This window comes from Buteo buteo, chromosome 12, assembly GCF_964188355.1.
Source record: "Buteo buteo chromosome 12, bButBut1.hap1.1, whole genome shotgun sequence".
NCBI lineage: Eukaryota > Metazoa > Chordata > Aves > Accipitriformes > Accipitridae > Buteo > Buteo buteo.
The window spans coordinates 14,038,451-14,061,609 of record NC_134182.1 but is presented as its reverse complement, the minus strand read 5'-3'; the positions used below and the strand labels follow the sequence as shown (position 1 = coordinate 14,061,609).

The 23,159-nt window shown below is 43.6% G+C and overlaps 1 protein-coding gene across 2 annotated transcripts in view; it reads right to left on the bottom strand.

The window, feature by feature from the left end:
• Window positions 1-1,013: 1,013 nt before the first annotated feature.
• PKDCC (protein kinase domain containing, cytoplasmic) overlaps window positions 1,014-23,159 on the bottom strand; it is a 38,710-nt gene continuing 16,564 nt past the window's right edge. Inside the window, exons 3-7 of one of the 2 annotated variants that reach the window (XM_075042788.1) lie at window positions 19,938-20,209; window positions 16,221-16,300; window positions 15,247-15,354; window positions 5,061-5,234; window positions 1,014-2,264 (exon numbers count right to left, since the gene is read on the bottom strand). In XM_075042788.1, the coding sequence (XP_074898889.1) occupies window positions 2,179-2,264; window positions 5,061-5,234; window positions 15,247-15,354; window positions 16,221-16,300; window positions 19,938-20,209 (720 nt within the window). In that variant the 3' untranslated portion in view covers window positions 1,014-2,178. The remainder of the gene's footprint in view (window positions 2,265-5,060; window positions 5,235-15,246; window positions 15,355-16,220; window positions 16,301-19,937; window positions 20,210-23,159) is intronic. The other variant, XM_075042789.1, reaches the window with a different exon arrangement.

Genomic DNA, 23,159 nt, shown 5'->3' with positions numbered 1-23,159 from the left:
TTTGGCAAGTTTGTTTAATTCCAGGGATAAACAATTCCTGACTTAAGAGGCATTTTTTTCTCGTGCGTGGAAAGTGACAGAATGAAATTATCCTAAGTTACCTGACTACAATATTAAAGAATTACCCCGGATATCTTTTTTTTTCCTGCTAAATGTTGATATTTTTTACCTAGGAATGCAACTAAAGAATTTAACCATTCACATTGTTTTTAAGCACTGAGTATTTTTGGAATGGTGTACAGTGCTTAATGGGAAGGCAATCACAGAAGGTTAAAGACTTTCAAAATACACACCAGCGCCTCAGTGCCAACAACCCATATCACTTCAGTGAACTGTGCAGTATGTGTTGGCATGATTTATGTAGCAATTTTAAAAGAATCTGTAGTATTTGTTTATTACCAGAGCATGATTGATGGGTTCCTAAGTGCACGGCGACACAATCAGCTGAGCTATTACGGCTGGGAGTTTGACAATTTGTGAGTTACAGCGGTTACAGCATGTCATTTCAGTCACTTGCCAGAAGTCGTTAGGGTATCAGTGACCTCAGAGAAACCACGGTGAGACGAGACCCGCTGCCGATGGTGTCACTGTCGGACCACCTCTCCCGCATGGTCACACTGCTGCCCGGCTGCCTTGGCTCTCCTACTCTCCTTCCCTGACCCTCTTTGGTAAAGAAAATACACCATTTAGCCCAAGGAACAACTCCTTCAGGTTCTGCTCTCATCCTCACCCCTTCCAAATGTTAGAAGACTGGTACCAGTGTGACTCAAGCCACAGGGTAGGAAAGGCTGCTCTAGTGTTGTCTTCTGACAGTCACTCGCTTCGTGACAGGCAACCACGTAGACAAAGTCACCACGTACCCTGGAAATACACCCTTCACTGGGAGCCACTGGAACTACCTCAGTTCCTTCCTGGGACAAATAGGCTTAAGTTTACATACAATACATTATGTCTAAGTCTTCACTGGATTTAGGCATTTATTTGCAACACAAAAAAATTGAGTATGAAAGAAATTGTATTTATCTTTTATTTTTCTTTTTTTTTTTTTTACAAAAATAAACAATTTGAGAAACAAAAGCACATTTATTTTCCTGACTGTACAAACTACAAAACAGTATGACATTGGTCACTTTAGCACTTACTTTATTGCTTTCACTGAAAGCAAATTCTCTAGACACACCATGCCTGTAAAACGCATTTTATATAGAATTAAGGCTAGCATTCATTTGACATTATTAAGGTCATTTACTTCTTTCACTCTAAGAATTAGCAAGCAGTGCCTTAGAAAACCAAGGATTTGATGATAAAAAATACAAATAACTGCCAGATAGTCATTAAACTAGTACTGTTCCACCAGCTGGATTGCTTTGCTAGCCTGTCAAAGATGTGGCTTCCTGAACAATTCGAACTTAATTCAACAAAAGTCTTAAGCACAGGCTTAATTGTAAGCATATGCTTAGGCCTATCCCTATTCAGCAAAGCACTGGGCACTTGTTTAAGTCCCTACCCTTTCAGTGGGACTATTCATATGTTTATGTGATTTGCTAGACCTACGAAATGGCTCTTTTAAATTAAAAATGAAACTTTATGATAACACTGGAAGCAAAAATGAAAATTAGCTACAGTCTTGCAATTCTAAACATAACCAATTCCTTCCTTTTGACAAATATGCCAGCATTGTATTTGATAGCTTTAACACAAATGCTGATTGTCTTCAGTAACATTTGCTGTTCAGCTTACAAACTGCTTCAGTTACTGTGTTGTGATTGTACGTGCCCAAATAAATATCAGCGCGGAGGATACAGACTTCGCACAGAAATGATCAGCTTTCATCCCTGTACACACACATACAGGTCAGAAACGGTTTGCTAACCTTGGTTAGAAAATCCAGAGCTGCCAGCTGATTTATAACCAAAATTATAACCTAACAGTGTATCGTATCTTGTATTTTGCTTTGTTTTTTTTTTAAAAAATCACATTTTCAAAATGTTATTTTATTGCACGTTCATCCTGGGCATGCAGGTTATTTCTTTAAAGTTTTGTTTAGCACTCTATAGATTAGAATGAGTAATAGTGCAATTATCTCTCCGGCCACAGCCACCTTCTACCTGACAGCTGCCTATATTTATACACAAACAGCTCTTGTCACTCACACATCAGAGTGAGCCACTTTAGGTGTCAGTCGGTCACCTTCACATATGTTATCTTGTCAGGATCAGGCATGATATGATTTGAGGCCATCTTGAAGAAGACAAGCTGCCGACCTACACCAAATAGGAAAAGGGGAGGTGGGAAGAGGAAGCGGGGAATGGAAAAAAAATAAAATTAGAAGTTATGAACAAAAGGTTGCCTATCTTAAAATACTGACATTTCATATTCTTCTTCAACCTATGCATTCTCAGGAAACCCAAGACTGAACTCTCTCTTAACTTCAGCTGGTATAAACCTGAAATGCTTTCGTCTAAAATGACACCAAATATCTCCCCTGGTTTCAGTATGTTTACTCTTATCTAATTATGGTCAAGATAGAGCTGTCCACAGCTAATACGGTAAATGAAGGAAAGGTCTGAAGATTTTAATACAAATTTCACATGATCTTTAAAAAAGTATTTAAAGACTCTCCCACTGATCAAAACAGGCTTGAGTTCAGGGCTTAAATGAAGGACATTGATTTGAGTGTACAGGAGCAGAATCATCTTTGCGTGCTTGAATCTTTGCAAAACTGATCAGTGCAATGTATGTTAAACATGACTTTCTCTGAAATAGCTCTTCCTGATCACTTTGTAGCTCTGGGTTTTAAACAAGCTGGAACAAGGTTTCTACTCCTCAAGCAAAAAGCACCAGCAAGTGATAACAGCCTGGGCTAGTGTGAGGCACCTGCCAGATATACATCTGAGGCCAGTGGGGGCTGCGTTTGGTGAGGTTTCACTCACTGGTATTTGTGGGAGCCGCAGTGTAGCATTCGCTACATATCAAGGTGCCACGCTTAGATCACTGGTCGGCCCGGACCAGGGAAAGAGACAGATAACACACACAGTGTGAGCGCCAACTTCCGCCTTTTATTGCGCAGTTAATTCCTTTTATACTAACAAGGGGAGGTGGGGTTACAGGTACATCACAAGGCTGCGACTAAGCCTCTAACTTTCCGTGACAACGCGAGATCTTCCGAACGCCGACCCCTACACCACAGCACAGTTCTTGTGTCTCCCCATGCTTAATGACCTGGCATCTTGTTCACAGCCCTGCCTCTCGAGGAGTACCTGCCGCCCCACGGACCCGCACTGTCATTGCCTTTCCTTGCAGCAGGGGCCACAGAGATACTTGCCACATCTGTTCAGCCTCTGCCTTCCCTCTCTCTAAACTTCAGATAATCAAATGCTATTTACTCCCAGCTGCCTCTCTAGGGGGCTCCCATAACACTATTTTCTTAAAAAGTAGCACATGGCAAATGGGATGCCTCAACTCCTGAGCAAATTTCCGTGCTGCAGGTTTCAGGGACTCAAGTGCTCAAGGTGAAGGGAATGCTAAATAGGACTAGAAATATTGCTACTATGTCTCATTTGCTTTTAATATTGTAACCTGAGACAGGAGCTGCTCCAAACTTCCTATGAATTTCCCTGTGCCATAATAATTACTTTTCTAGTATATTAATTAACTTCAATAGTCTGACTATAGACAGACTGACATGATGACCTAGTAGTCACTGGTTAGCCACAGGCAAGGTTAATATAAATTAGTTTTTTCTAGGTTCCATGGAAGTCTCTGTTTGTACCTCCCAGAAGCACAAAAAATGCAGAAAGCTGTAGCAGTACACTACCTAAAATACTCTGAAACGTATGAATTATCTAAAGTTTCTACTCGCTAGTGACGCTTTCGGAGCTGGGGACCCACTAGGCACATATATAGGCCTGGCTGCAGTGTGTATTTATGTTGCTCAACTAAACACAACTAAAGCACCCAACTGCACGAGGGTAGATTTTGACTTCAGGTTAAGATATGAGATTGCAGAGGTACAGACAGAAAGCTGAGCCTCTGAGCCTAAATAACTTGCCACACTGGGTGCAGTGTCCCCAGGGGAATGGGGCCAGCCGCCAGGACATGCGGCTCTCCGGGGCACACGGGGAAAGGGCGCAGGGTTGGGAGCCGGCTGCGGCATTCCGCTCTTTGAAACCGCAGCCACTCTGGAGCTGCAGCTACCGGAGATTTTTAGCAGAGACTTGTAACATTTTTGTTTCTCAGATTGCTCTGGAGCGAGTTGCTCGAAACAGGCGCAAGTATGGTGCAGAAGCAGCACGCCAGGGCCAATTCTACGCTTGATGTCAATCGGCACCGACTGCCTGCCTTCAGGGGAACCACACTGGGATTGCCAGGCCCACAGACCTTTTGGAAAATGTATTTCTCTTTTCAACAAGTGTATTCTGTTAGACAAGAAAACGAGTTGCGGTAGCAAATGGGATTTTCCCCTGGAAGTTCTACTCCTGCTACTTCTACGTCTGCCTGGTTTTAAACCCTCCCTTCTCACTGTTCTTTAGCCAAAGCCCTACTGCCAGAAGCATGATGCTCCCACCAGCGGCAGGGCATCTCTGACACCAGCCGGGAAGTCCCAGCTAGGCACACGGAAGAACCTGTTTGGTTTTGTGTCAAACTGCAACAACCATTGGGATTGGAAAGATTTATTTAAATCCAGATGTTGGACCATGTCCTGCACATTTAACTGCGGAAAGAGGTCACAGGCTCTTGTTGTGGTTTCTGCTGCTGTGTTTTAAAATAAAATTTCAGACCTCGCGGTTTGGACACCTATGGTCCATGTGCCGTAGCACTCTGGTGCCAGCTCCCCTCAGTCCGTCGGCAGGTTTCTGCTCCCCCACAGCTGGCAAAGAGAAGCCCCACCAAAACCGAAACTGCCTCAGCTGGAGCTTCAGAAACTATCCCACTTCTAGCTGCTGCTGGCGGCTCCCGCAGCCCAGCCCAGCATGCTCCCTAAACTGTATTAAAACACTTAAAGCAGCCAGAATACGTGACTCAGCTGCTGCTTCTGCTCCGCAGCATCCGCAACCTACCTGTCCAAGTTGTCTGGTTAGTTAGGACGAAAGCTTTGCACTGGGAGTAGCTGTCACAGATCTCAATGGCTTCGTTGACGTCAAACACAGAGAGGAGGCAGCCCTTATGATGGTAAGATGGCCAGCATCTGTAGTTCTCATCAGGAATAAAAGCTTCAGGCACCCGTCTGTACTCTGCAAACAACCAAAGCAAAGCAATCATTTTCAAAGCTCCAGCAAATTGCTTGTTTTTAACAGGCAAGGTTTATTATAACAGCTTAGGAGCAGGATATATGATGGAAAAGGTGACGGGCTAGACTGTACCAGCCCCGGTTTACTCCCAAATGTGTTTATAGCTCTGCACCTTACTTTCCTTTTCCTTTCCTCCTTTCTTCTTCTCACCTTTTTCTCCAGAAAGCGTCTGTAAATAAACAGTCTGTGCACAAAACCCTTTCCTCTTCCTCACTGCACAGGCGAGGCTTTGGTTTTATGAGGAGTTTTACAGGAAGAATGTCCCATTGAATAAACAGCATCCACTTGAATGAACTGACTCACTGTCCTACTTCTTAACAGTGAGCAGGATTGTCAGGGTGAGACCCGACCAGGCGTTCCCAGCCCTCCCTCTCCCTCAGAAGAGCATGCTATTTTCCTCCAGCTCCTTTAGAGAAGGAAGAAAAGACAGGCTTTTAATTAAGCAAACTTTTTTTGCTTGCTCAGATTAGCACAAAGGGGGAGTTTCTTGATGGGCCTCCGAAGAGAAGGAAAAAAAAAAGTAGCAGGAGCATGTCAGCGTGGTCCTCGCCCAGCGCCTCCGCGCTGCCCTGCTGATTACTCCTCTCCCTTGGCTGCCGTTCAGTCTCACTAGCCTTTATGAGCTGCCTCTTGTTCTCTGTTCACAGCTCCTCTCACTTTCCCAGCCGCTGACAGGGGTTCCTCTAATGAATGCATCAGCAAATTCAACTAATCATTTATAAACATTTCTGTCTAGCGTCCAGACGCACAAATTGATGGTTCGCTCCTGTCTCCCCCCACTACATCCTATTCAAAAAAATAAATAACATTCTATATTTCTTCTAATTGTATCTATCATGGAAACCAGAGCTGCCGGCCCTGACTCACAGCCTATTCTTAAGTCACTTTGGTTCAGGCATTTTCTGCCTGAAATTGCAGATTCAGCCTGTTAATATTTCAGACAGCACATAGTACGAACACTACCGAGTCAAAGGCGAGTGTGTCTGCTACTCTAAACTGCCAGTATTTCAACTGGGAAAAGAAGTATACATCCACAAGTGCTCGTTCACACCACACAGTCTGAAATAGTGGGAAACAAATGCAGTAAATGCATTCTATTTTAAGCCTGGCTCAGTAAAAGTATCATAAGAAACATTCCCAAACAACAAGCAAAATCAGAGCTGATCATGTCCCACTTAAATCAAAGGCAAAAAAGTTTTCATTAATTTAGAAAAAGCAGACTCGCGCAGATGAAGAAAGAAAAATCCAAATAAAAATGCAATTTTATATTACAAACGGTCATGTCTCCATAAAAAATACATATGTATTTATTCTGAAGAAAAGTCACAGCATAAATCAAACTGCTACTAGCTGGATAGGTAAAGTCCATTTTTTTAAAATTTCTGTATCACATGTACAGTGTAACAATAATTGAATGTAACTGAATAATATTCTCTTATCTCTGTATGGTCACTGCTGAGTATTGATTTGTACCTCACAGCCAAGGTCAGTAAAATGATATGTGCAAATGAAATGCAAAACAATCAATTCATTATTGTCAGCACCATATACAATAATCTGTATCAGCATGCATGCCGTGTTGACTGGATATAAAATGTGACTATTCACAACTTTCCTTTGCACAGCTACAGAAGTGCCACCTAACACTGCACTGCACCAAACCTCATGCCACAAAGGACGTTCACAGAATGATGGCACTTGCTGCAGCAGAAGAAGATGAAGCATCTGCCTGATTCTCTGCGTCAGCAGGGAGCGTGCACCAGCCCTTCCCGAGGGTGTTCTCAGAGCCCGCCGGGCTCCACATCGGGGCTGGGAGAGAACTGCAGCATCCCTCGGCACACCATCAGGGCACTAACCAGAGCAGCCCCATGCCACATCATGTATTTTTCTCCATGCAAGGCAGAAGCACAACTGGAAGATGCTTATTTTGAATTATCATTACATTTTTAAACTCTTCTGCACACAGATATGCCTCTTAATATGCCTATAGCACTTTCTTTCTTCTCAACACTGTTCCCGGTACAGCTGTCAGGGGTTAGGCTCTCAACTGACATAAACAGATTTCAAAAGAGCAGCACTGATTTACATGACCTGAAGCTCTGTTAGAGGTAGGAGATAAAGTTCCCTCATTCCATTGACTTTTTCAAGGTGACCGAGCCTGGTAAATCATTTGGGCAGCTTGGACACATTAATCGACAGAGTTGGGCCAGCAATAACTGTGATGGTGATGGCGAGCTCCTGGCTTGCAGGTACAAGAAAGGATGCAAACCCCCACGCCGGTACCTAGGGTGGTCTCACCATGCAGCAGAGCCCTGTGGCTGTTCCCACTCTCCTTGCTGCTCCCTGCCAGTTCCTACAGGAGGGAAGCCACCACCATCTGCATGACTCATGGGAACAGGGCAGCGTAACAGGTACACAGCAGTATGACCCACATGCAAAGAGCATTCTCCTTGGCTGGGAGATCATCGAGCACCCGACAGGAGAAAATACAGCCACCAGAGTCTAAGGGAAAGCACAGAGTCACACAGCCTCCACAAAGGCAGCTTCTGGCAGCTCCCCCGAACTGGCACAGACCGCTGAATGCCTGCAGTTTGGGGATCTGAGCCTGCTGCCTACGCTGCCTGCGGGGAGGGGAGTGGGATGCAGTGAGGGGGAAAGGCAGGAAGGCAGCCCCTCTCCCCGCTTGCACGGCAGGCAGCAGGGGCGGCTGGCTGCCTGGGAGCGCCTTCCCCCAGGAGCATCCCGATGGGAAGACAGCCACAAGGAGCAGAGAGCGGGACGTGCGATGGCCCCGCACCCTGGCTCACACTCCCAAACCAGCCCGGCACTCCCGCCGCCCTGGGAAGCCAACACGGGATCTCCTCTTCCAACTATTACAGTCAGAACTGATCAGAAAGTCATTGCAACACCAACCAAGCGCTGGTCTGGGGAAACCGCACTTCTCTCCAAAACTCACTTTATCTCGAGCAGAGCAAGGTACCTGCCTTCTCTGTTTGCACGGCAAAGGCAAATATCCCTGGAATCTCTTATTTACACAGCAACAAATTAGGGAGCTGACCCCTTAGCCCTTACTTGTACGAGTTGTGAAGAAATGCACTCCTCACATGAACTGGAAGGACGCTCCTGAAGGATGCCCCTCCACTGAGATGTGCTCTGGCAATGACATTAGCCCCAGCCCACAGGAGAGCTGGGCTTCCCCTACACCTTTAAATTATCATCTTGATCACTACAGTGCGGTTACTTCCTCAATTAAGCAATACTCCACTGGTTTAAAGACAGCTCCAGCTCAGGTTTTTGTCCTGCCAAGACCTGAAACTTGCTTAAATGGAGTCCGTGGAATTTGAAGGCTCACGGCAGTAAATCACATCATAAAAAGGTCAAAGTTCTGGTCGATTTCCAGACTAATGGTGTTTAAAACCAATAAATACTTGCCTAATACTACAAATGCAGCCATAAATTTACACTTTTGCATACATACACGTAGCTTGACACAGAGTACATAAAGTCTATCAAGGTAATGGCAAGGAACAGGTCAGAGAAATGCAAGATGTTCCTACTGGTATCACAACTGAAAAAGAATCCTTTTCTCCATCTACTGGTTTTGTGAGGATTGAAGCAAATAAATGCAATGCAGTAAGCCTGATCTTGATGTCACTTACAACAGATTTACGCCAGCTTAACGTACACGAGCTGATTCCCTGCTCACAGTTATACAAATAAATCCTACTAGGAAAACATTTTTCCTGCCCTGTAAACATTGTAAAACTTCAACATATCTTGCTATGCTGAGTCTGGGAAATCCTCAAAAGTTTTGTTTTGTCATATTTTTAATAGTTTTGAAATATTTTTACAAGTTTGCTCTGGTCAATCAAAACACACTGTTTTGATCCCACCAAAATCTCAGAAAGTTTGTTACAGCACTAGCCAGTCCCCATGACAGCCACAGTGATATTCAAACCAAGCACCTTCTCATGACAGGTGAGAGGCATCTTTAAAAGCAATCTGCAGCATCACTGACCAGTGCAACAGCTATAAAAGAAAGTCAATGTTTTAAAAATCTTATTCTAAATTTTTTCCATCAAAAGTCACCTGCGTTGTCCCAAAGCCGACTACAATCTATAAACACACTCATTTTCACTGTACTAGACTGAATCATATAAATAACTCCACAAGTATATAATAAACTATGTGAAACCGCCTGTGGTTTCCCCCTTTTAGCTTGTTTGAATCACCCTAAATCTGACTTTAATCAGTCCTAATGACCGTTTATTTCAGCCACAGCAGCCAGATTGCATTTTTACTACCAACTACAGCTACTCATTGGAAATTTGCCCAGTTCTCTTTTCTAGTTATCACCTGCCAATACACCATGGGTCAATGACACAGATGCAGTAACGTTCATCCTTGAGAGAGAAATCATGTTGCTCCTTTTCCTCCCTCCTCTTTTCCTCCACTCTCCAGAGGAACACTGGCAGTCGACTCTGGATTTGCTTTTAATTGCTTTGCTTACAAGTAAGCAGAAAGAGCCTGATCTTGCCAATCTCAGCAAAAAGTGGTATTGAGCAGTGTTTTGCTCTACAAACAGTCCCCACCGACTCCCAGGGAGCTTATGGAGAACAGAATCAGATCCTAAGTAGACAATAATACACTTATGTTTTTAGTATGCTTCATTTTCTGCTGAAATTTTCCTCATGCTTCAATACCTCACATTTAAACATGCTTCTGACAACAAGCCTCGCAAAGCCGTACGCACAGTTGTGCTACGGAAAACTATTTTTTGGTATGTCTGAGAAAATGACATGCTAGGCGTATCCTGCCTGTCTCTGCTTTCAATCATTTCTGACGAATCCCAACTGTTTGGAAGCACAGACAGGCCTGGCAGGACACGGGTTTGCCGTCAGACCGGGAGATAGCCCTGCTTCTCTGGTGAGTATTTCCATCCTTTGGCTGTTTCCCGCGTGCAGGCTGGAAACGAAGTAAGGCTTGCCTCTTTTTATATGCTTCCATTGTGCTTACAGCAGAGCCATATTTAAATCGGTATGCAGGCTGTCACCGAAATACAAATAAATAAGAAGAACAACATGTTCCCTTACATTTTATTCCCATTAGCATGACACAGCTGCAGTGGTTTTCCTGCCTCGTGCCCCACGTCCCAGGGCCGCTCACCGGGCTGCGGAGCTGCTCTGCACCCACGGCCACCTCTGCGGTGCACACCGACTTACCAAAAGCAACCAGCCCAAACTAGCGCCGCAGGTGCTTGTAAGCTGCATCTGGCCCACTCGCTCACAAAAACAACGATGCTGGTGATGGACGAGCCCAAAGGTGTATAGGCTCACGTGGGGGGTATTTAGGCTTAAAGACAGATGCCTACAGGATTTGTAACAGACGCTCGGTGACTTCTTTAGTGTTCTTCAAAGGAGCTGAGGACCGAACCCATCAGCAGAAAGCATTTTGCTGTACGCTGCCAAGTTGGACGTGGAGAAGTTTAGCGACAGCAGAACACGTTGCTCAGTGAATAGGGCATATGGTTTGCACGACGGTGGAGATACCTGTAAGCAACAACCAACCGGTCACTATATGGCCCTACCGTACTTCCGGGGCCGTGTGGCTGCAAAGCAACCTGCTCCTGTATTCCTCTGTGGGCTGGGATCGCCCGGCTGCTGATGCGAAAGCCCTCAGCGCAAGGCAGGATGGAGAGGGAGACTTTCTGCCCGTGCCTGCAGCCCTGTGCATCCTTCCCCCTCAGCTGGCCACAAAGCAACCTTGACGTCCCTGGGAAAGAAACACCAAACGTACAAGTGCCAGAGAAAGCAGGAATCTGAGCTGCAAGGACTGGGCTGCAGTACGCTCCCGGCTGAGCCTTCAAGTGCCTTCAGCAGCATACTTTTAGCCTTAGTATTGCGGCCTGCCGTAGAATATACAAACTGCCTCAAACAATATTCCAGCAACCTTGCAAAATTTCTCTTTTGCATATACACATGTCCACAAACACCGCCCGCCCCCCTCCCCGATTTCAGTAATTCTTGGGCGGATTTACAATTTCCTAAGCAGGTTGCTATAGCGACCCTGTAGAATATTTTTCTCAAAACACTGTTGTACTGTAAATGTTTACATACAGCATAATCCTGCCAAATTGTCTTAAGACAAAGGAAAACACAAAGTGTCTTTGCTTTATGTCCAGCCTTCCAGCTTTTTTAGCATTGAGAATGTACTTTCAACTAACAACAGCGGCTAATTATGCCTTTCTGTAGGCTTGCACACCCTCAGGCCTAATAATGGGTCATCTATTAGCTTTAATGAATAACAAAGTTATTCGATTTACTAGTGTTAGCTGATTTCACGCATTTCTGAGTAAATTCTGAGTTAACTGAAGGGCTGAGGCTTAGCTCAAGGGTCAGACACCCAGTTGGTACAAATCAGTCACTTGATTGAAGTAATAAAAATGTTGATACTGGGGCAGGACTTTACTGATGAACATCAGTACATTTTTTTTTATAGCCTTCTTAATATGGATAATTAATGGAACGACTTAATCATTTTCAGATAACATATGTCAGAAGAAATACATGGTTCCTGTTTTAATTCACATTCTTCTGGTTTCCAGCAAGAAAGACCAACAGTCAATGGAATATAAAACTATTTGTTCATAGTGTTGTTTTAAACACTGTAATGTTCCTATATCAACATTAACAGTAGTGTGATTTATGATTACAGAACACATACATAGCTATCGAATGTCTCCCACGCCTCCACTCTGTTTCTAAGATACTAAAGCAAAGTCCAGAGCATAATATAATTTACAGCACTATAAAATCTTTTACAACTGAAGCACAGTGAAAGCTTAATATCCAAGATCTTCTGTAATATGACTATGTCATCTTGTTAAACTTCATTTATGGGAACACTAGGGTTGACAAGAACTTTCTTCACGTCACTTCCCTACTGATTATCAATATCACCTTTCTCACTTCATGGTGTTCATAGGAGGAGGTCTGCCTTTCGAAAACATAGGTTCAGATAGATAACACACTGTTTCCTCAAAGTTTATGTTTTACAGCCTTAGATCACTTGCCGAAGATCATGATCTCTTCTTTCCTAGCACAAATTTACAATGCTCTATCCAAGACAATGGGTAGTTCAAAGCATTTAGACCTAAGACATATTCTGAAGACTGTTACCCAAACCTTCTGTGAATTCTTTTCCCAAAAAAAGGAAACAAAACAAAGTCTTGCAATTCTTGGATCTGAATTCTCCACTAGTTCTGCTTTTAGGATTTCAAAATAGATGACACACCCGAAAGGCCTTGTTTTGTCACAACCCTTTAGATGCCAGAGGAGACTGGCGTTGTTAATTCTTGACAATTCTACTGTTTGAGAGAGCAAAAGTCCTGGGAGCCAAGTCACCTTGTGAGATTTCCATCATCTGGAGCAAAATCGATGTGAACTTGCACCTGCCTGGTCTTGGCATACCAGTGTACGAACGCAAGGCTCTGATTAACTCCAGTCCGGCCTGAGAACCAAACCATCATCTCTGGTTTTATCTTAACCTACCACTGGGTTGGAAAACACTCTCCTTGAACTTTCATTATGCTGTAGAGCAAGGCAGAAAATGTTTTAAAAAATCCCACAACCTTAAACATATTTTTTCTTTGCTTCCACAGAGTAAGACAGTGTCCTCCTAGGCCCCAAAGAGGGCCAAAGCAGGACCTCAGCTGACAGCCTGGGAAAGCACCGCAGTTGTCCCTTTTTGCACTCATCTTTCCCTCCACCACCCACTAGGAGTTACACAAATTATTCGATCTGCTCAGCTGTTCAGCCCCGGTTTCAGCGGTCAGGAGGCCAGCTCAGCTGGGCACATCCTGCTAGCAGAAGAGGTTGATAACTTGGACACCGGTCTTTTCCAGCACCACTGACACCCTCTCCTGCAACTTTACTGTACCACAGGAGAATTTCTCATTCCATAATCTCTGGATAATTTCTAATTAATAACTTCTAATTCCATAATCTCTGGACTGAAAATATTAAAAACTAATTCTAGCATGGTATTACCAGTCAAATACCAGTTGAGGAAGGAATATGTTCAGGAAAAAAGTGATATGAATGGGTAGGTAGGTGTATTTTCACCCTCACAATATGACTTCTTCATACTTTTCTGGCAAGGAAAGGGAGCCTTAAAATAGAAATAAATTACAACCCCTTTTCTGTTTGGTTAAAGTAGCCTTAGAACAAACAAGAAACAGGCCTGCACATCTTAAAGGCATGGCAGCTAAGTCTGAAAACACATCTCATCTAAGTGTAACTTCCACTAAGATATCTGATCTCTCAGGCTTGCCATTGGTTGAGAACATTTTCCTATCAAGAAATTCAACATTACACTCATGGTCTTTAATGTAGACCGGCCAAATATGTTACACAAAGCATCTACGGATTTTCAACATCTTTGCTTACGTTGTAGAATGCCTAAGTCTATGAGAAGTGTCCTACAAATAAAAAGGGCTCCTTGCACAGAAGGGTGTTACTAACCATGAATACGGGTAGCAGATTCTGCGTTATATTATCCAGGACTCTACGGAATTAAACTAACACAAAAATGTGTAATTATTACAGTAGCCAAATATACATGGGGCTCTGCTCCATATTAGTAGAAACCTGCACTGTTACATTTACCACCGCTTCCTAAGCTTCTCTCCCTGAGATTCTTTATAAACATGACAGCCCTCTAAAATGCAAAACTTCATCTTGTCCTGATACGGCAGTTAAATCTGGAATCAACCAGCATCACAGAAAAACTTCAGCCCTCCTGGCACTTCTTCAACAAAGGACGTGTTTGTACTATTGATTGTACTGCTGAAAATAATTTCGCTGTGTTGACAGGCATCACTCAGCACAGATTGTGATGAAAAGCTGAAAATTAGAAAGTTAAATGAACACCTGCAACAATTTTCCTGCCAATTTTACAACAAAATAAATATTGAATTATTCTGATAAGTGGGTCAAATTCATCCCTGGTGTCATGGCCCTTTAAGGTTAACAGCGCTACGACAGGAATGAATTTGGCTCCTGTGTCTTTCACAGAGCAAATGCTTCACTGAACTTTTCAAACCCCCTGTGCCAACATTCATCTTCATTTAGAACCCATCTTTCCCTCTTTACTGAGCTTTTGCAGCAAAGCCATAATTTTCTTATCAACTTGCAGTCAATTATGTTGACAGTTTGACATGAATATTGTACGTACACAAAAATAATTTGCAAAACAGCTTTTTCAATTGTTAGACTTAAAGTCATTTCCATCATACATAATCTTCTTTGACATGTACAATTCCACAAGCTATCCTTCCGGGAAGAATATGCAACCCTTCGTATCACAGCAGCTTGAATAGCATTCTACCTGCTTGTGGTGCTGCAGAAATTTTATGAAAAAGATACTATTATGCAGCTTCGTTTTCATCCTGTCCTTTTCTTTTCTTTTTCATTCTATTGCTAGCCGAAGCTGAGGGACGCATTATTCTTCTCTTGCAAAGCAAGCAAAAATTTTATTCTTCCAATCTAGAAGTGCTTACATTGCAAGAAATTCTTGTAAGTCCCAGGAAATCCATGGAGGGTTACGGCATCTTGATTAGATTGCCCCTGACTCATGTTCGGGCAGGTTCTGATACTCCAACAGCAGAGAAGTGTGTGGATGTGATGAAAAACATTTTCCACAAATCTGCTATGGAGAGCAATGCTCCATTGGATTTCCTTATCCCCATTACAGCCTGCTCACACCTATGGATGTCCAGCTACGTCATTTAGTGAGAAGGGCTTCAGAAGGCACCCAGGAGGCAAAAAGCAGACAACAGATTATCATGTGTATGTTTTCAAGGGCCATCGAGCCCCATTTTCTGAACATTTGCCCTTTCAAACCTCAAAATAAAGGCAAAGTCTCTGATTTTAACTTTTGAGAAAGACCACTTTACCAGCTTTCGGCATCCGGGTCGTGTTCTGTAGGTACTCTCCACTCTTATACAGATTCAAAACTCTCTCTAGCTGTGCAGCTGTCTCATCTATTCCCCAATGAAGTTCTCCTTTAAAAGCACAGAAAAAGAATGAGTTAGATGAGGAGCAACCTGCATAGGACAAAATGCGGTCACATTCGAAGAAAGCCCTAAGCATCAGAGCCCAGCAGTGCCCTGCTCTATGGTGGCCTTGTGATGTGGACATGAAATCCCTGAGTTACTAAAAATTGGGTTTCATACCTGACATGAGCCAGGCATGTCAAAGGCTGGCTCGTCCAGCTGGGAACCCCAGGCCTGTGGGCAGAAAACACTGCAGTGAGCTTCCCACAAGGGACGAACTTTAGCCAATCCAGGGAACTCCAAAGGCTTTGCTTGTTAATTAGCTATAGGCCAGCATCATTAACTTCCCCATTGAATGCACACAGTACAAGGTACAAAACCCCTAGAACAACTCACCGAAAATCCTCAAATCAGATTTACAGGCACACGCAACTACTCTTGTCCCAAAGGCACCACCTTGGTAATGAGTAAAGATCCATGGTGATGCCACTTGCCTCTGGCTTCTGAGGTGTAAAAGCACCACTGGTACCATTGGCAATGGGGAAGTATCCTGCTTTTATCATTAAAATTCCCCTTGCCAGAGACAGGGGTTCCTCCAGATCCCGCAAGTAATTGCATCCTCATGCAGCCCACCCCAGTGCTGAAGTGTCAGGAGGAAGTAAATTCCTCTGTGAAGACTAGATAAAATCTCAAAATGGGTTTCTCTGGTATACGGGGCCATTCTTGCCTTCTCTGTATGGGGGAAATTTTACCCTGGATAGAAGAACAATCTGGTTCTATTGCAGTGAACATAAAAGCAGCATCTGCCCCATCCCAAACATGACAGTCACATTAAAAAAGGAAATATTTGGCATTACCATGTTCATTCCAATTACCTGTTGCATTGACTATCTTATCCAGTAATGGTCTCAGTGAGGATGGAGCACTGTGTGGAAGAAGATATGTAAAAAAAAACCTGCAATGGAAAAGTAACCCATATTGAAAAATTTAAAAAAAGAGTTTACAAATGTCTGGTAACTACTGAACAACATAAGGAATAAAATTCCTATTGCTTATAAGCCACTGACCTATTCAGGAAATATAATCATATTCTATAGTCAAATAAATATAGAGCTAAGACTATTCACACAGCTGTCTGGCATACCTAGACCACGCTGTTATACACAAGGCTGCCTTGTAACTCTGTGTAAATGTTCCATTAACACAGAAATTTGCTGTGAAGCCCCCTGGATTGTGACTATTGGCAAAGCTGTCTGTACTTTAACAAAGTAAAAGGATGCCATCAACCCCAGAAGTCTTGGGTTTTTTTTCAAACTTTGAAAGTGCATAAATCGAATTTCTGCTCATTTCAAATAACTGAATATTATTTTCTTTTCTACAGTTTTCTTAGACTTTCAAATGAATTGCCAGGAGAAAGCCACCTTCTATTGTTTTAAAGCCACTGCAATTCAGAATGTCTTCTCTGTTCTCATAATTTATTTAAATTCAAGAGGAATTCATGTAGCTATCATTGATGGATGTATATTCTCCATTTTAACATTTTTAATTACAAAAGAAAAAAACAGTATGCCTTTACCATCACTCAAAATACACTTAATTTTCACATTGTTCCTTTAAATTCTATTACTCTGCCAATATTACTACCTATTGCAAACTCAGTGTCATAGCAACCTAAGATGGAGACGGACAGTTCAGGATCTGACAATATAAACAGAACTATCAGACATAAATATTAGGTAATGAGCAGAAAAGGACACAATTGGGAAATTGCCCTGCTTTACCTCTAACCTGCAAAGCAAAGTACAATGCTTTTTCATATACAGAGACCACATGGTCAGAAACCTCCAGGGACTCATGCTCAGGAGGGAGACTAGCAGACGTCTCACATAAGCACAAATTAAAAAATTAAGTTACTGATAGCAAAAATTGATCATAGACTCAGGTATTATTGAGCTGACATATTCTACTTACACAATGAATAATATTTCTTTGAGATTGTAACTCCCTTTCTCGTCCCTTACAAAAATAGTATTTATGAATTCCCAAGCAGGATTATCCCCAGGTAGGTATTCTTAGTGATGAGTATGAAACAGCCAGTATAAATACATACAGAAATCAAAGACGCAGCATAAGATTTGTAATAAATAATTTGTCTGGTAAATTTTACTTCACTTTTTTTGCTTAGAGATTATCCATAAAGCAGAGTCCGACTGAATGTGAATTGCAAAAATTCAGTGCCTGTCTTTTACTTTGCTAAATGCTGGATGAATGCGAGTCACGGAGGTTCTTGTTTTTCTGTGGCTATAGAAATATACAACTTGTTCTAATGCAAACACCCACATGTGAAATTCTGACGTGTAGAGACACTTGTGCCTGCACAACTTAATTGCAGGAACATTTATTATTCATCGATTGCAGGGCCAGTGGCATCCTTTGTGATCTGCGTAATGCAGATTGTCAGATCCTTTTCCATTTGTTCCTACAGCCTTTTTTTTTCCTGTCTTTTTTCTTTTTGAGAACTATCTGATCTTAAGAAACATCAATGACGGAGAATTAATCTCAGCCATTGGTTAATAGTTCAAAATATTAATTCATTATCCTTACTTTTAAAACTGTCCAGGGCTTTGAAAATTGTTCCTCCAAACATTTGGAGGAAAACCCATAGAGACACATTTGTGACAGAAGGTAACCATCTGAAAGTCACGATGGGCCAGTCCTTGCATAGTAGACTTTTTTTCAGAATGTTCTCTCCTTTAATTATTTACCTCATAAAGAAACCAGCTAGATAGGCTAATTACACTTTCAAGGCTAGTGCCTGCTATATTTTAAAATTACAAGGGGTTTGTGCATTGTTTGACATATTGCTGCTTTTGACTTCTACCTAACAGCACCAGCAATCCTTTACTGAGGGCAATCTCTAACCCTACAGCAACAGAGTGCGTCCGTGAAAATACGAAATTTAGTAGCCTACCCCTAACGAAGTGAGGATTTAGCTTTCCAAGACAAGTGTACAGAGTTTGTTGCTAATGCCCTAGCACGGGTGGTCGCAGCCTACTATAACATGAATCTGCTGTTGAACAAAACCTCACTGTCTCTATCGAATTAAGCAAAAGCAGGGGCTGAAAGCACTGGGGCACTGCGCGTGTGCTACAGACTGGTGCGCGGTTCAAAGGCAATACTAAGAACTGTAATAGAAAAAGCCCACTTCCTTCAGCGAGACCAGCAACCTGCCACAAGCCCACCACACCGCAGACAGATCCCCACTTACAACTGAGATGGATGGGTGCCTATTAAAGGTTTCTTAGCCAGACCAGTAAAATGGTCTTAACCAAAAGCTAGCAAGCTAAGCAAGATCTTTAAGCCAAGCAAATGGAAATGGAAAATTTGGAGGACACACCAAAAACTGCGCTGCACAACTGCAGAGGGCTGTCATGTGGTGCAGCCCATTTCAGTGTGGTCAGCTAATGCAACACACATGCTGGTGAGCACCCTGGGACCAAAGCAGAAGACTCTCTTTGGAGCAGCCTCTCCTCGCTGTGGTCTGGCAGGCAGTGAACGGCACGATGCTCGAAAGGGAAGTCTCAGAAATAAGCACACCATTATGGCATTGCTTTGAGATCCTCCATCCTCCTGTCTGGATCGGACAAGGCGGCTGCCTGCCCCAGCAGCGTCCATCAGCTGGAGCGGCGGCAGGAGCATGGCACCGAGCATCGGCCACCGGCTCCCCAGAAAGCGGCGACACGGCTCCCCCAGCACCCCGCACAGCCCTCCCAGGGAAGCGATGGCCGACGGGGGAGAGCCAAGACCACAAACACAAAGCCATCGCCCAGAAGGACTCCGCTGTAAATTCAGAGAAGCCCTTAAAATCAAATTTGGAAGACAGACGGGACCTACGCGTCCCCCATTGCGGGCACGGCGCTGCCGCGCAGCGGGAGCAGCACCGGGAGTGAGTCCCTCAGCGTCTGCCTGTGCAGAGAAGGGGGCTGCGGGCAGACGGGAGAGGGGCAAAAGGAAGCACCCCTTGCTTTCAAAGGTTTGGGATTATGCCCCAGTTTGTCAGCAACTGAGGGTCTCGGTGGCCCCACGGCTGCACCGGTGCCTGTTATAACCCTGCCACGGCAGGCTCTGGCGAGGCAGGGAGCATCGAGCCAGAGCGCAGGATGAGAGCCCAGCGTCTCTCTGCATCTGAAGACAGCTCTTTGCTCAGCTGGTGGTGAAAAACGTGTCACGACCCCTCTTAACTCACACCGGAGAAGAGCTGCCTGAATCACCTCACCACAGAGCTAACGGGCCCCCAACTCCACAGGCACCTCTGTTTCACTCCTGTGAAAATCTCTACTTGTGTGAAGAATTCAGTGGGATTAAGCCAATGTAAAATTAGACCGAGTGGTGAATCACACTCAAAGTATGCAAAACAATTCCAAAGTTATAAATGCTATGCATTTTCACAAATGAAACAATTATTCATGGCTTGACTTACTCTTGGGTAACGGTTCTGAGACAATACGTATTTGTTGATGTGAATAACTATAAAGGATGCTGGAGACTTTTTGCCTGCTTTCAATTTTCTTTTACCTTATCCGATCACGCACCTGTAGGCGTTGTAGAGATTCCTCTTTTCATTCATACTCTGACACCGTCCCTCAACCGAACAGGGCAGTGTGAAGTTCCTCGCAGGGAATTCCATGAAGCAGTCGCTGTTACTGGTGCAAGAGCTCTCCTCAATGCTGGCATCATCCAGATCCGTCACCTTCAGTTCCCCATCCACGATCACAAACTGCCGAGGGCGAAAATCCAGTAACGTCACAGAGCCAAGAGGAGAGTGAGCCAAATAATGCAGAAGCCGAACTAAGCTGAGACATATCTGAAATGCAAAAAACGTAGGTACCTTGCATTATTTTCTCAGTACAAAGTATATAAATGAAACCACTTTAGCTGAAGATATATTCATAAATATATGACTTAATATGAGTGTTTTAACTTATTCTCAAAACCGAATCTTGCAACTAAGGTATTTTTCATAGGATTAACATAGCTGATTGTAAAACCCTTAGAGACTTGAAACAAAAATAAGCTTCTTTACCAGTGCTTTCCCACACTATTCTTGAAGCAGGGCTTATTGTTGCTATTCTTACTTTTAAGAGAAATAAAAGCATTAACTTTTAATAACACATTACGCACAGGCCTTGACCACGCAGCCTGATTCTGCTTTTACAAACTCCAGGTCTGGAAGTTTTGGCCGGACGACTCTGCACCCACACCTGGAGCTCCAACTCCAGACGGTGTCTGTATTGCCTCCATACTGATCCTGCCTTTTGACTGCTTTCATAATTTTTTTTCCACTGGTTCCTCTCATGTTTGCCTTTTTCCAGGGGAAAAGGAAGCAAATTCCCAGAAAGAGGAACCCCACAGCTCCTCCGTAACTCTTTGCTGTGCCTCAAGGTGAGTATGTCCACCTACCTTGGTAGGTCTACCTTGGTGGACCCTCGTGTGCCACTTTGAGGCTGATGCTGCACTTTTCAGTTGCAGGTTAAAAATCTGAGTAACTATTACTAGACAGCAAACTCAACGAACGTTGAACTCAGCCCCCTTACCAAAGGACTGGTTTCAATTCCCGCATTCCTTTAGAGTCCTCTATGTAATATATTAATGTAAATGTAGCATTAATATGAACACAGTTAAATACTGGAATTTTTATTCTACATATTAAATTAATAACAGGTCTCATTCAGTCTAGCAAGCTTTTTATTGTTTATACATAATCTTTGTTTTCTGTTAAAATTCGCTGTTAAGGCCATGTGCATTGAAGTAGTCAAATCCAAATTCAGTCTCGGGGCATAAACGGTATACTCAGAGGAGCACCTAAATGCACCCTTCATAAGAAAGCTGAGCATGTCTGAAGTTATCCCACACAGACCCTTCTCCTGTGGGACATTAGGACTACCTTAACACTTCTATAATCACTTCCCTGCTTGACAAGACTAGAACATTTTTAACCTACTTACAGGATACCACAGTTCACATGGAGATGCCTGTAGGTGTAGATGAACACAGGCCTGGTTATGGGATGCCGGACTTGGCCACCCTTTCCTTCCTCTGGAAGGACACAGGATTCAGGTATGTGCCATCCTGCAACATGCTGTATATAAAAGGCACATCCAGCCCTAACTAACTTATAATACATGTATCTTCAATTGCCAATGAACCCAGAATTTAGCTTGGATAAAAACACAGGTTGTCATCTGAAATTATTGCCTTTTTTCAAACGCCAAAAAGCCCCCGCTCCTGCACTGGGAACCTCTGTGACCAGCCCCGACAGGCTGCTGCCCTGTGTACCTGCTGCCAGGCTGGGACTCCAAATGCCCCCGTACAACAAGCTTTAAGCACACAGATGAAGGCTTTGCTCAGTACCACACACCTCTGCTGAGCGCAGAGGTGCCGATCTTGGGAGAAGCTAACTGCCGAGTCCTTCAACAGAAGGAAATTATTATCCGTTGGAATAAGGTCAAATATTTATGCAGCCGTTTTCGGGACTGGACCACAAACAAGTCTCACGTATCAAGAAGATGTGATTTTACTTCCTCCTTCTTCTCTGCCTTAATTGTGTCCTAGACAAGCTAATGAGCCTGATGTTATCTAAGACTTCATTAGAGCAGTCATAGGAATATTTCATGTATAATTCCACCTCTGAGAATCAGCTCAGCACCTTCATCTAATTCTCCTTCATCTCCCTTTGCAATTGCTCACTCAGAAAATCCACGCTGGAAGGAAACTTCCCTGTTTATTACTCATAATCTAACATATCTCTTGGTCATTCACTTTGTACGTAGTTGCCGTCACAGTCCGTTATTTGCATTCCCTGGATGAGACGAGCCGAAGACAGGCCCTGTACTTCAGGAGCCGTGACAAGTACCTCTACTGCTTATTAAGATGGTACTTCTTTCAGGAAAAGGGAGCTGAAGCCTAGCGGGGGGAACAAACTTGCTCCATCTGTATTAGTAAAATAAACTCTGCCAGGGAACATTCCTGGGCACAGAAACTTAATCCCACATGCACACTTGCTAGCACGGTCTCTGGCCCGGGTTTGACAGGACCGAGGCTGTTCTCCCGCAGTCCCCAGACGTGACCCAGGAGGCAGCACGGCCCAGGGACCGTTTCTGACCAGCATCCTGCGTGCAGCCACCCGGCCTTCAGAGGGCAAGAATGTGATAGTACAGACGTGGGCTGCACCTTGCTGGTTCGCCTCCAAGATCAGTCAGGCACACTTTTAGTTTTCTGGTACAGATGTAGCCATGCAATCCAAAGTGGTTTAGATGAAGACTGCTGCTGCCTTGCCACATCTTAAGGAGTTAACCTCAGCCGACAGCACATCCCAATATACACGGAGCGAGACAGCGCTGTCTTGATCAAAGCATTGCTGCAGTCTGGCTTCATTTTGGACAAATTAAGTGTGACCTTCGTGCTCCTGGTAAACTGCCAATGTGGTGGACAACCTGGCTTTGAGATCTGTGTACTTTTATTTCAATATTCCCCCAGTAAAAGACAAACAGAGCAGGAAGCAGTAGAAAACAATTCTAAAACCAACGTATGATAAGGATCAGGAGAGAAATATAACATCCTTCTATTGTTTAAATCCCAGTTGCAGAGCACAACGCTCAACACCAAAAATCCCGGGCCTTGAGCTTTAACAAGTAAGCAATGTTTGAAGATATCATGTAAAAATCATATAACCAGCTACAATTAGATAACATCAACAGACAAAATAGCATGATATCTTAAACACTGCAGAAAGGGAGTGCTAAAAGTTGTTTCTA